The sequence below is a fragment of the Pan troglodytes genome, chromosome 1 (genome assembly GCF_028858775.2).
Source record: "Pan troglodytes isolate AG18354 chromosome 1, NHGRI_mPanTro3-v2.0_pri, whole genome shotgun sequence".
Classification (NCBI taxonomy): Eukaryota; Metazoa; Chordata; class Mammalia; order Primates; family Hominidae; genus Pan; species Pan troglodytes.
This window is the reverse complement of record NC_072398.2, coordinates 117500209-117513284: the sequence shown is the minus strand read 5'-3', so window position 1 is coordinate 117513284 and position 13076 is coordinate 117500209. Positions and strand designations below refer to the sequence as shown.

The 13076-nt window shown below is 47.2% G+C and overlaps 2 protein-coding genes across 4 annotated transcripts in view; one reads left to right on the top strand and one right to left on the bottom strand.

Moving 5' to 3' along the window:
• Nucleotides 1-13076, bottom strand: part of LOC134810593 (uncharacterized) — a 277013-nt gene that overhangs the window by 179045 nt on the left and 84892 nt on the right. The gene's annotated exons all lie outside the window — the stretch shown is intronic.
• Nucleotides 1-13076, top strand: part of NBPF7P (NBPF member 7) — a 548664-nt gene that overhangs the window by 503375 nt on the left and 32213 nt on the right. The window contains 11 exon segments of the mRNA XM_063815759.1: nt 359-464; nt 1300-1514; nt 2556-2616; nt 3080-3291; nt 4659-4868; nt 6657-6762; nt 7598-7812; nt 8854-8914; nt 9378-9589; nt 10957-11166; nt 12955-13060. Of these exon segments, the coding sequence (XP_063671829.1) occupies nt 359-464; nt 1300-1514; nt 2556-2616; nt 3080-3291; nt 4659-4868; nt 6657-6762; nt 7598-7812; nt 8854-8914; nt 9378-9589; nt 10957-11166; nt 12955-13060 (1714 nt within the window).

Here is a 13076-nt window from a genome sequence, read left to right as displayed (position 1 = left end):
ACTACTCATGCCCCAGTGCAGTGTTTTAGAGGAGAGGCTGCAAGGCTTGGGAAAGTGGCCCCGCATTCAGAGTCAGACCTCAGGGACTGTGAATTCTGACTCCACTTCGTTGTGGTTGAATCATCTTGTCAGCTTCCTTGATGTGCCCTTGAGGTTCTCTTTCTTCATCTCTAAATTTTGGAGGATCAGATGCCAGAAAGTCAGGAGACTGAAGAGTAAAGATGTGGAAATCCCTGTCTAGACCCTGGTACTGGGGAGAGTTTTGTCCTTGGGATGGACCTGGCTCCTGCCCTGTAGGCAATGACCACAGCAGCATGTCCAGCCTTCCACTGAGGCAGGCGTGTCTGTCTTTTCTCAGAATATGAAGAGTGCGAAGACCTCATAAAATCTATGCTGAGGAATGAGCGACGACAGTTCAAGGAGGAGAAGCTTGCGGAGCAGCTCAAGCAAGCTGAGGAGCTCAGGTGAGGGGACCCCATGGGGGCAGGCAGGGGGGCAGGTGTGTAAATCTCTGAAGTACAACAGCTCGGTGGGGAGAAGTAAGAACGAAGCTGGGCCAGGGGAAGGGCAGGAATTGCCATGGCAGGCTCGCAACACACAAGTATTTATCAAGCAGAGAAGAAGTATAATAAAAATGTATGGGTTGCAGTTGTTTCTCAGAGCCTTGTTTTCTCTTTTTCAAACAAGTAATTGTTGATGTGAAATTTACATAACACAAAATTAACCAGAGGAGTGTGAACCACACAGCAGCATTCAGTATACTCAAAATGGTGTGCCGTCACCACCCCACTTACCCTTAGTGAGAATCACCTCCTGACTGACTGCGGCTTCTCATTCTTTCACTCAATCAATGTTGCCTTCTCGACCCTGTCATTCTTTTCTTCTTTCGTCTTTTCAATTCGCCCCATCTGCATCTGGCCTCATTTCTGTACATGGCTTTGTATCTAGTGGCCGCCAGATGCACTATGTGTATTTTCACATGGAAATGTCCATGGCCAGAGTGAGGAACTGAAAGGATGTCTTTTTGAAACGGAATTAGGAAGACACCTACTTTTGTTTACAGAAGGGAAAGATGAATGGAACATCATCGAGGATCTTGCAGGAGCCCTCTCTGATACAGAGGAAGCCTGTAAACCATTTTCTATTCTTTCTCTTGGCCACAGACATTCCTTTCAACATGTGCTGACCTTCTGCTTGAAGGTCTCCTTGAGGACATTGTCTCAGAAGTCTCTGTTGCAATATTTGAACGGATCACTCAACCCTTTCTACTCTTAAATTTTCTCTACCGTCTCGCCTTAGGCAATATAAAGTCCTGGTTCACTCTCAGGAACGAGAGCTGACCCAGTTAAAGGAGAAGTTACGGGAAGGGAGAGATGCCGCCCGCTCATTGAATGAGCATCTCCGGGCCCTCCTCACTCCGGATGAGCCGGACAAGTCCCAGGGGCAGGACCTCCAAGAACAGCTGGCTGAGGGGTGTAGACTGGCACAGCAACTTGTCCAAAAGCTCAGCCCAGGTAAGGTGGCCATAGGCCCTGATGACCCAAAACCCCAGGCTTATGAGAGGCTCCAGACCTCCATACTTTCACAATGACAGTTGTATCAGTGGGGTTTTTTTCTGCTACACCTATGTGGCCATGACATGACCAGGACTTCCTGGGTAAGAACAGAGATGGGAAACCCATGGGTTTGGAGGTCACAGTATTGCAAGTGTCCCTCCTTCCTTGATGGAAGGTGGTCTTTGGAGCAAGAGGCAGCATCTATCTAGTTTTAAAGGACAGGAAGGAGGCTGCGATGGCAGCAGGCTTGTTAGAGTGAAAAGAGCTCTGGACTAAGAATGAAGGTTCCCAGGCTGTCTTTTCGGCAATGTTCTTAGTAACTGTCAGAGAGTGAATGACTTGTCCTTCCTGAGTTTCTCTCTCTCCGTGGCAGACAAATTGTCTCTTACAAGGGTCTGAAGCATTCAAATGTGGGAACACTTACAACTGCTTTCCAAAATGAGATGAAGCCCCTCGCCGTGTGATGTTGGAGAAGGCACTTGATGTGGGGGCGTTTTGTGGTAGGAAGTGCTTCAGACTGGATCACTCCCCATGGATAGAATGTCCCTGAATAACACAGCAGAAGCCACTTGGAGGCTTGAAATCTTCTGATGCATAGAGGACTGTGGGACAAGTTTGTCCTCTCCTAAGAGAAAGAATGAGGTTTGAAATGCGAACTCTGACAGGACACCAATCCTGTGCCTGGGAATCAGATCTGTGGCAGGATGGGGGAGACAGCTGCCAAAGTCCAGAGAGAGGCTGCACAAGCCTCCAGTGATATGGGAAGCAAAAGGTCTTTTCAGTATTTGGCCACATCTTGATGGTGGCCCTCCACATCAGAAATGCATTGCCCGATGGATCAGGAAACCATGCCAGGGCATTTTGTGAAAGATAAAACATGAGAGTTTTCAGTACAATGCTGAACCATACGTAGATGTTCATGTCTCTGTGCACGTTGGGCTGACTGTGCTTGCGGAATGTGAAGTGGGAAATATCTGAACGAACATTTTGTATTTATAGAAAATGACGAAGATGTTCAAGTTGAGGAGGCTGAGAAAGTGCAGAAATCATCTCCCCCCAGGTAACACTGAATACTCAGGAGCAAGTAATGGGTGGTAACACATGAAAATGTCTAGGAGGCACACCCTCTCTGGCATCTATGGTGGGCCAAAAGCCCGCATCCCCTTGGCCACAGTATGTGAAATTGAACCCAGCTTAGACACAGGGTGCGGCAGCTGTCGTGTTTCTCTATGTGTGCCAAGTGTCATGTCTGTACCATACAGGGATAGCTGAGTCTTCATCCTCCTCAGCTCCTATCTGTCCAGTGCCCTGAACACCAGCTGCTCTCTTCCTCTCTGGCTCCCATGGCAGCCATGCTCTGTTGCAGAGAGAAGAGGATTGCCTGTTCCCTCTTTAAGGGAACCTCCATTTTGCTTTCTGGGACCACTCTCTTAATGCCGCCTGTCAAAACCAGCTAGGACTCCCTGGGGTCCAATCCCTCTGTGTTTAATCTTCTGTCATCTCTGTCCCACCTGGCTCATCAGGGAGGTGCAGAAGGCTGAAGAGAGCAAAGTCCCTGAGGACTCACTGGAGGAATGTGCCATCACTTGTTCAAATAGCCACGGCCCTTGTGACTCCAACCAGCCTCACAAGAACATCAAAATCACATTTGAGGAAGACGAAGTCAACTCAACTCTGGTTGTAGACACAGAATCCTCTCATGGTGAATGTCAGGATGCTCTAAACATTCTCCCAGGTAGCCTCTATTTTCCTTGTGTCTCATACCTCTGTCTAGGCTATGGAAGATCAATTCTGAGGACAGGCTGTATATACACATATTGTTATTGTTTTAGTCAGAAACTAGGATGGAGCTAGGTGCTGTGACTCACACATATAATCACAGCACTTTGGAAGGCCCAAGTGGGAGGATGACTTGAGTTCAGGAGTTGAAGACCAGCCTGGACAATATGGTGAAACCCATCTTTACAAAGAATACAAAAAATTAGGCAGGCATGGTGCTGCATGCCTATAGTCCCAACTGCTCAGGAGACTTAGGTGGGAGGATCGGCTGAGACGATCCTCCCACCCTCGTTCACTCCTCTCAGGCTAGACTCTCTCTCCTTTTCATTGGCTCGTCTTAGCTATTAATAAGAAGTCTCGGCCTGGCGCGGTGGCTCACACATGTAATCCCAGCACTTTGGGAGGCCGGGGCGGGTGGATCACGAGGTCAGGAGATCGAGACCATCCTGGCTAACACGGTGAAACCCCGTCTTTACTAAAAATACAAAAAAAAAAAAAAAAAAAAAAAATTAGCTGGGCACGGTGGTGGGCGCCTGTAGTCCCAGCTACTCGGGAGGCTGAGGCAGGAGAATGGCATGAACCCAGGAACCGGAGCTTGCAGTGAGCCGAGACTGTGCCACTGCACTCCAGCCTGGGAGACAGAGCGAGACTCCATCTCAAAAAAAAAAAAAAAAAGTAAGTCTCTGACCAGGGGCGCTGGCTCACATCTTAATCCCAGCACTTTGGGAGGCTGAGGTAGGCGGAACACCTGAGGTCACGAGTTCGAAACCAGCCTGTCCAAGATGGCGAAACCCCATCTCTACTAAAAATACAAAAATTAGCTGGCATGTTACTTGGCGCTTGTAATCCCAGATGCTTGGCAGGCTGAGGGATGAGAATCGCTTGAACCCGGGAGGCAGAGGTGGCAGTGAGCTGAGATTGTGCCTCTGCACTGCAGCCTGCGCGACAGAGTGAGACTCCGTCTCAAACCAAAAACAAAAAAAGAAAAAAAGAAAAAAATTAAAAAAGCAAAATGAAATCTTTTGTGCTACACAGAAACATTGGCCACTCATGGGGTAAAAATCTCAGGGCCAAGCCTTGCTTTATAGAAACGTATAAGCAAGAAAAGTGTAGAAGTGTTTATGTCTTGGTTTCAAGGTGACTGCATAGCTAAGACAAGTTGACTTAAAGGAGATCAAGACTGGAGATGACAAGAGTGAAACCAGGGAAACAACATCTTCAAATAAGTAGACAAGGCTGCCAGTGACATCCCTCAGTCCTGATTAAGCCTATTTGATTTCACCGGTTTTTAACCCATCATGTGCTTGCCTTTCTTCTCCCCAGTCCCTGGCCCCACCTCTTCTGCCACAAACGTCAGCATGGTGGTATCAGCCGGCCCTTTGTCCAGCGAGAAGGCAGAGATGAACATTCTAGAAATCAATGAGAAATTGCGCCCCCAGCTGGCAGAGAAGAAACAGCAGTTCAGAAGCCTCCAAGAGAAATGTTTTGTAACTCAACTGGCCGGCTTCCTGGCCAACGGACAGAAGAAATACAGTAAGATCTATAGGCTCACCATCACGAAAGTGATGAACGACGTCCTGTCTTCTCTCTGAGAAACTAAGTGCTCTCTCCATCAAAAATAATGTCATCCTCCCCATACTTCTAGGAAAACAGAAATGGGTATTTTAACATTTTGTCAAAGTTGGAAGACAGAGGTACCAAAGTATTTAGCAACTTTCCATGTTTGCAATCAGGTAGGGGTGGGACTAGAGTTAAACTGCCATTTATTGATTTCTGACACAGGCACAGAATGACCTGTTTTCTCCAAGAGGCTCAATCGTGTTTTCAAGAATCCTCTCTGTACCATATAAGATCCTGCAGACAAATAACATCTAGTCTGTTGTTCTAAATGTCTGAGACTAGTGAACTTTTATTCAGTTCAAGTTTCTGTTGAGGCCCAACAGGCAAAGCTCTGTTCTAGTGACTCTGAGGGAAACTTGGTGATAGTAGCCAGTACCTGCTCTGAGGGGCTTCAAGAGGAGTCTACTCCTAATAGAACCTGTGCTGTCTATAAGTGACAGCATCAAGAGCAGGGAGTAGGGGCCGTGCATGGTGGCTCACTCCTGTAATCCCAGCACTTTGGGAGGCTGAGGCGGGCAGATCATGAGGTCAGGAGTTTGAGACCAGCCTGGGCAACATGGAGAAACCCCATCTCCACTAAAAATACAAAAAGTAGATGGGCGTGGTGGCAGGTGACTGTAATCACCCCTGCTCAGGAGGCTGAGGCAGGAGAATCCTTTGAACCCAGGAGGCTGAGGTTGCAGTGAGCCAAGATTTTGCCATTGCACTCCAGCCTGGGCGACAGGGCAAGACTGGTAAAAATAATAAGAATAAGAAGAATAATAATGATAAATAAAAATAAGAATAAAAAGCAGAGAGTAGCTTGGTGAGAGTGAAGTCCTGCTTCCTGGGGCACAGAGTCTTGTTGCTAAAGAGGAAGAAAGATCGCACCCGAGAATGCGTGGAGATAGCAGTGCAGTGTACAGAGCAGGGACCGTGGGCCTGTCTCCTGGGCTCCATCCAAGTTGCTTGTCTTGTCTGTCCCTCAGTTACCTCACCTGTTCAGAGGGTACTACAATAATACCTACCTCTGTAAATCGCTGCAGTGAATTACATGAGCTATTTCTTGTCAATCTCCTAGAACATTTATTGGCACAGAGTAAACACTATCTATTAGTTCTTCATTCTGCTGTTTCTAAGTTAACACAAATTTTATTAGCATTTGGGCATATTTCCTTCATGGCCTTATGGTGTTATGTGTCACTCTTTATGCTTCAGATATGATTCTTAAAATCATAACTGAAGATATGATTTAAAAATCAAAGATTTTAAAAATCTTTCGCATACTTGTCCTTGAAATTCCCAGTAGAAGGGAAACCATCAGTCCCATAGTCCTAGGGGCCTTCCCGACTGTACAAGAAATCACTACTCATGCCCCAGTGCAGTGTTTTAGAGGAGAGGCTGCAAGGCTTGGGAAAGTGGCCCCGCATTCAGAGTCAGACCTCAGGGACTGTGAATTCTGACTCCACTTCGTTGTGGTTGAATCATCTTGTCAGCTTCCTTGATGTGCCCTTGAGGTTCTCTTTCTTCATCTCTAAATTTTGGAGGATCAGATGCCAGAAAGTCAGGAGACTGAAGAGTAAAGATGTGGAAATCCCTGTCTAGACCCTGGTACTGGGGAGAGTTTTGTCCTTGGGATGGACCTGGCTCCTGCCCTGTAGGCAATGACCACAGCAGCATGTCCAGCCTTCCACTGAGGCAGGCGTGTCTGTCTTTTCTCAGAATATGAAGAGTGCGAAGACCTCATAAAATCTATGCTGAGGAATGAGCGACGACAGTTCAAGGAGGAGAAGCTTGCGGAGCAGCTCAAGCAAGCTGAGGAGCTCAGGTGAGGGGACCCCATGGGGGCAGGCAGGGGGGCAGGTGTGTAAATCTCTGAAGTACAACAGCTCGGTGGGGAGAAGTAAGAACGAAGCTGGGCCAGGGGAAGGGCAGGAATTGCCATGGCAGGCTCGCAACACACAAGTATTTATCAAGCAGAGAAGAAGTATAATAAAAATGTATGGGTTGCAGTTGTTTCTCAGAGCCTTGTTTTCTCTTTTTCAAACAAGTAATTGTTGATGTGAAATTTACATAACACAAAATTAACCAGAGGAGTGTGAACCACACAGCAGCATTCAGTATACTCAAAATGGTGTGCCGTCACCACCCCACTTACCCTTAGTGAGAATCACCTCCTGACTGACTGCGGCTTCTCATTCTTTCACTCAATCAATGTTGCCTTCTCGACCCTGTCATTCTTTTCTTCTTTCGTCTTTTCAATTCGCCCCATCTGCATCTGGCCTCATTTCTGTACATGGCTTTGTATCTAGTGGCCGCCAGATGCACTATGTGTATTTTCACATGGAAATGTCCATGGCCAGAGTGAGGAACTGAAAGGATGTCTTTTTGAAACGGAATTAGGAAGACACCTACTTTTGTTTACAGAAGGGAAAGATGAATGGAACATCATCGAGGATCTTGCAGGAGCCCTCTCTGATACAGAGGAAGCCTGTAAACCATTTTCTATTCTTTCTCTTGGCCACAGACATTCCTTTCAACATGTGCTGACCTTCTGCTTGAAGGTCTCCTTGAGGACATTGTCTCAGAAGTCTCTGTTGCAATATTTGAACGGATCACTCAACCCTTTCTACTCTTAAATTTTCTCTACCGTCTCGCCTTAGGCAATATAAAGTCCTGGTTCACTCTCAGGAACGAGAGCTGACCCAGTTAAAGGAGAAGTTACGGGAAGGGAGAGATGCCGCCCGCTCATTGAATGAGCATCTCCGGGCCCTCCTCACTCCGGATGAGCCGGACAAGTCCCAGGGGCAGGACCTCCAAGAACAGCTGGCTGAGGGGTGTAGACTGGCACAGCAACTTGTCCAAAAGCTCAGCCCAGGTAAGGTGGCCATAGGCCCTGATGACCCAAAACCCCAGGCTTATGAGAGGCTCCAGACCTCCATACTTTCACAATGACAGTTGTATCAGTGGGGTTTTTTTCTGCTACACCTATGTGGCCATGACATGACCAGGACTTCCTGGGTAAGAACAGAGATGGGAAACCCATGGGTTTGGAGGTCACAGTATTGCAAGTGTCCCTCCTTCCTTGATGGAAGGTGGTCTTTGGAGCAAGAGGCAGCATCTATCTAGTTTTAAAGGACAGGAAGGAGGCTGCGATGGCAGCAGGCTTGTTAGAGTGAAAAGAGCTCTGGACTAAGAATGAAGGTTCCCAGGCTGTCTTTTCGGCAATGTTCTTAGTAACTGTCAGAGAGTGAATGACTTGTCCTTCCTGAGTTTCTCTCTCTCCGTGGCAGACAAATTGTCTCTTACAAGGGTCTGAAGCATTCAAATGTGGGAACACTTACAACTGCTTTCCAAAATGAGATGAAGCCCCTCGCCGTGTGATGTTGGAGAAGGCACTTGATGTGGGGGCGTTTTGTGGTAGGAAGTGCTTCAGACTGGATCACTCCCCATGGATAGAATGTCCCTGAATAACACAGCAGAAGCCACTTGGAGGCTTGAAATCTTCTGATGCATAGAGGACTGTGGGACAAGTTTGTCCTCTCCTAAGAGAAAGAATGAGGTTTGAAATGCGAACTCTGACAGGACACCAATCCTGTGCCTGGGAATCAGATCTGTGGCAGGATGGGGGAGACAGCTGCCAAAGTCCAGAGAGAGGCTGCACAAGCCTCCAGTGATATGGGAAGCAAAAGGTCTTTTCAGTATTTGGCCACATCTTGATGGTGGCCCTCCACATCAGAAATGCATTGCCCGATGGATCAGGAAACCATGCCAGGGCATTTTGTGAAAGATAAAACATGAGAGTTTTCAGTACAATGCTGAACCATACGTAGATGTTCATGTCTCTGTGCACGTTGGGCTGACTGTGCTTGCGGAATGTGAAGTGGGAAATATCTGAACGAACATTTTGTATTTATAGAAAATGACGAAGATGTTCAAGTTGAGGAGGCTGAGAAAGTGCAGAAATCATCTCCCCCCAGGTAACACTGAATACTCAGGAGCAAGTAATGGGTGGTAACACATGAAAATGTCTAGGAGGCACACCCTCTCTGGCATCTATGGTGGGCCAAAAGCCCGCATCCCCTTGGCCACAGTATGTGAAATTGAACCCAGCTTAGACACAGGGTGCGGCAGCTGTCGTGTTTCTCTATGTGTGCCAAGTGTCATGTCTGTACCATACAGGGATAGCTGAGTCTTCATCCTCCTCAGCTCCTATCTGTCCAGTGCCCTGAACACCAGCTGCTCTCTTCCTCTCTGGCTCCCATGGCAGCCATGCTCTGTTGCAGAGAGAAGAGGATTGCCTGTTCCCTCTTTAAGGGAACCTCCATTTTGCTTTCTGGGACCACTCTCTTAATGCCGCCTGTCAAAACCAGCTAGGACTCCCTGGGGTCCAATCCCTCTGTGTTTAATCTTCTGTCATCTCTGTCCCACCTGGCTCATCAGGGAGGTGCAGAAGGCTGAAGAGAGCAAAGTCCCTGAGGACTCACTGGAGGAATGTGCCATCACTTGTTCAAATAGCCACGGCCCTTGTGACTCCAACCAGCCTCACAAGAACATCAAAATCACATTTGAGGAAGACGAAGTCAACTCAACTCTGGTTGTAGACACAGAATCCTCTCATGGTGAATGTCAGGATGCTCTAAACATTCTCCCAGGTAGCCTCTATTTTCCTTGTGTCTCATACCTCTGTCTAGGCTATGGAAGATCAATTCTGAGGACAGGCTGTATATACACATATTGTTATTGTTTTAGTCAGAAACTAGGATGGAGCTAGGTGCTGTGACTCACACATATAATCACAGCACTTTGGAAGGCCCAAGTGGGAGGATGACTTGAGTTCAGGAGTTGAAGACCAGCCTGGACAATATGGTGAAACCCATCTTTACAAAGAATACAAAAAATTAGGCAGGCATGGTGCTGCATGCCTATAGTCCCAACTGCTCAGGAGACTTAGGTGGGAGGATCGGCTGAGACGATCCTCCCACCCTCGTTCACTCCTCTCAGGCTAGACTCTCTCTCCTTTTCATTGGCTCGTCTTAGCTATTAATAAGAAGTCTCGGCCTGGCGCGGTGGCTCACACATGTAATCCCAGCACTTTGGGAGGCCGGGGCGGGTGGATCACGAGGTCAGGAGATCGAGACCATCCTGGCTAACACGGTGAAACCCCGTCTTTACTAAAAATACAAAAAAAAAAAAAAAAAAAAAAAATTAGCTGGGCACGGTGGTGGGCGCCTGTAGTCCCAGCTACTCGGGAGGCTGAGGCAGGAGAATGGCATGAACCCAGGAACCGGAGCTTGCAGTGAGCCGAGACTGTGCCACTGCACTCCAGCCTGGGAGACAGAGCGAGACTCCATCTCAAAAAAAAAAAAAAAAAGTAAGTCTCTGACCAGGGGCGCTGGCTCACATCTTAATCCCAGCACTTTGGGAGGCTGAGGTAGGCGGAACACCTGAGGTCACGAGTTCGAAACCAGCCTGTCCAAGATGGCGAAACCCCATCTCTACTAAAAATACAAAAATTAGCTGGCATGTTACTTGGCGCTTGTAATCCCAGATGCTTGGCAGGCTGAGGGATGAGAATCGCTTGAACCCGGGAGGCAGAGGTGGCAGTGAGCTGAGATTGTGCCTCTGCACTGCAGCCTGCGCGACAGAGTGAGACTCCGTCTCAAACCAAAAACAAAAAAAGAAAAAAAGAAAAAAATTAAAAAAGCAAAATGAAATCTTTTGTGCTACACAGAAACATTGGCCACTCATGGGGTAAAAATCTCAGGGCCAAGCCTTGCTTTATAGAAACGTATAAGCAAGAAAAGTGTAGAAGTGTTTATGTCTTGGTTTCAAGGTGACTGCATAGCTAAGACAAGTTGACTTAAAGGAGATCAAGACTGGAGATGACAAGAGTGAAACCAGGGAAACAACATCTTCAAATAAGTAGACAAGGCTGCCAGTGACATCCCTCAGTCCTGATTAAGCCTATTTGATTTCACCGGTTTTTAACCCATCATGTGCTTGCCTTTCTTCTCCCCAGTCCCTGGCCTCACCTCTTCTGCCACAAACGTCAGCATGGTGGTATCAGCCGGCCCTTTGTCCAGCGAGAAGGCAGAGATGAACATTCTAGAAATCAATGAGAAATTGCGCCCCCAGCTGGCAGAGAAGAAACAGCAGTTCAGAAGCCTCCAAGAGAAATGTTTTGTAACTCAACTGGCCGGCTTCCTGGCCAACGGACAGAAGAAATACAGTAAGATCTATAGGCTCACCATCACGAAAGTGATGAACGACGTCCTGTCTTCTCTCTGAGAAACTAAGTGCTCTCTCCATCAAAAATAATGTCATCCTCCCCATACTTCTAGGAAAACAGAAATGGGTATTTTAACATTTTGTCAAAGTTGGAAGACAGAGGTACCAAAGTATTTAGCAACTTTCCATGTTTGCAATCAGGTAGGGGTGGGACTAGAGTTAAACTGCCATTTATTGATTTCTGACACAGGCACAGAATGACCTGTTTTCTCCAAGAGGCTCAATCGTGTTTTCAAGAATCCTCTCTGTACCATATAAGATCCTGCAGACAAATAACATCTAGTCTGTTGTTCTAAATGTCTGAGACTAGTGAACTTTTATTCAGTTCAAGTTTCTGTTGAGGCCCAACAGGCAAAGCTCTGTTCTAGTGACTCTGAGGGAAACTTGGTGATAGTAGCCAGTACCTGCTCTGAGGGGCTTCAAGAGGAGTCTACTCCTAATAGAACCTGTGCTGTCTATAAGTGACAGCATCAAGAGCAGGGAGTAGGGGCCGTGCATGGTGGCTCACTCCTGTAATCCCAGCACTTTGGGAGGCTGAGGCGGGCAGATCATGAGGTCAGGAGTTTGAGACCAGCCTGGGCAACATGGAGAAACCCCATCTCCACTAAAAATACAAAAAGTAGATGGGCGTGGTGGCAGGTGACTGTAATCACCCCTGCTCAGGAGGCTGAGGCAGGAGAATCCTTTGAACCCAGGAGGCTGAGGTTGCAGTGAGCCAAGATTTTGCCATTGCACTCCAGCCTGGGCGACAGGGCAAGACTGGTAAAAATAATAAGAATAAGAAGAATAATAATGATAAATAAAAATAAGAATAAAAAGCAGAGAGTAGCTTGGTGAGAGTGAAGTCCTGCTTCCTGGGGCACAGAGTCTTGTTGCTAAAGAGGAAGAAAGATCGCACCCGAGAATGCGTGGAGATAGCAGTGCAGTGTACAGAGCAGGGACCGTGGGCCTGTCTCCTGGGCTCCATCCAAGTTGCTTGTCTTGTCTGTCCCTCAGTTACCTCACCTGTTCAGAGGGTACTACAATAATACCTACCTCTGTAAATCGCTGCAGTGAATTACATGAGCTATTTCTTGTCAATCTCCTAGAACATTTATTGGCACAGAGTAAACACTATCTATTAGTTCTTCATTCTGCTGTTTCTAAGTTAACACAAATTTTATTAGCATTTGGGCATATTTCCTTCATGGCCTTATGGTGTTATGTGTCACTCTTTATGCTTCAGATATGATTCTTAAAATCATAACTGAAGATATGATTTAAAAATCAAAGATTTTAAAAATCTTTCGCATACTTGTCCTTGAAATTCCCAGTAGAAGGGAAACCATCAGTCCCATAGTCCTAGGGGCCTTCCCGACTGTACAAGAAATCACTACTCATGCCCCAGTGCAGTGTTTTAGAGGAGAGGCTGCAAGGCTTGGGAAAGTGGCCCCGCATTCAGAGTCAGACCTCAGGGACTGTGAATTCTGACTCCACTTCGTTGTGGTTGAATCATCTTGTCAGCTTCCTTGATGTGCCCTTGAGGTTCTCTTTCTTCATCTCTAAATTTTGGAGGATCAGATGCCAGAAAGTCAGGAGACTGAAGAGTAAAGATGTGGAAATCCCTGTCTAGACCCTGGTACTGGGGAGAGTTTTGTCCTTGGGATGGACCTGGCTCCTGCCCTGTAGGCAATGACCACAGCAGCATGTCCAGCCTTCCACTGAGGCAGGCGTGTCTGTCTTTTCTCAGAATATGAAGAGTGCGAAGACCTCATAAAATCTATGCTGAGGAATGAGCGACGACAGTTCAAGGAGGAGAAGCTTGCGGAGCAGCTCAAGCAAGCTGAGGAGCTCAGGTGAGGGGACCCCATG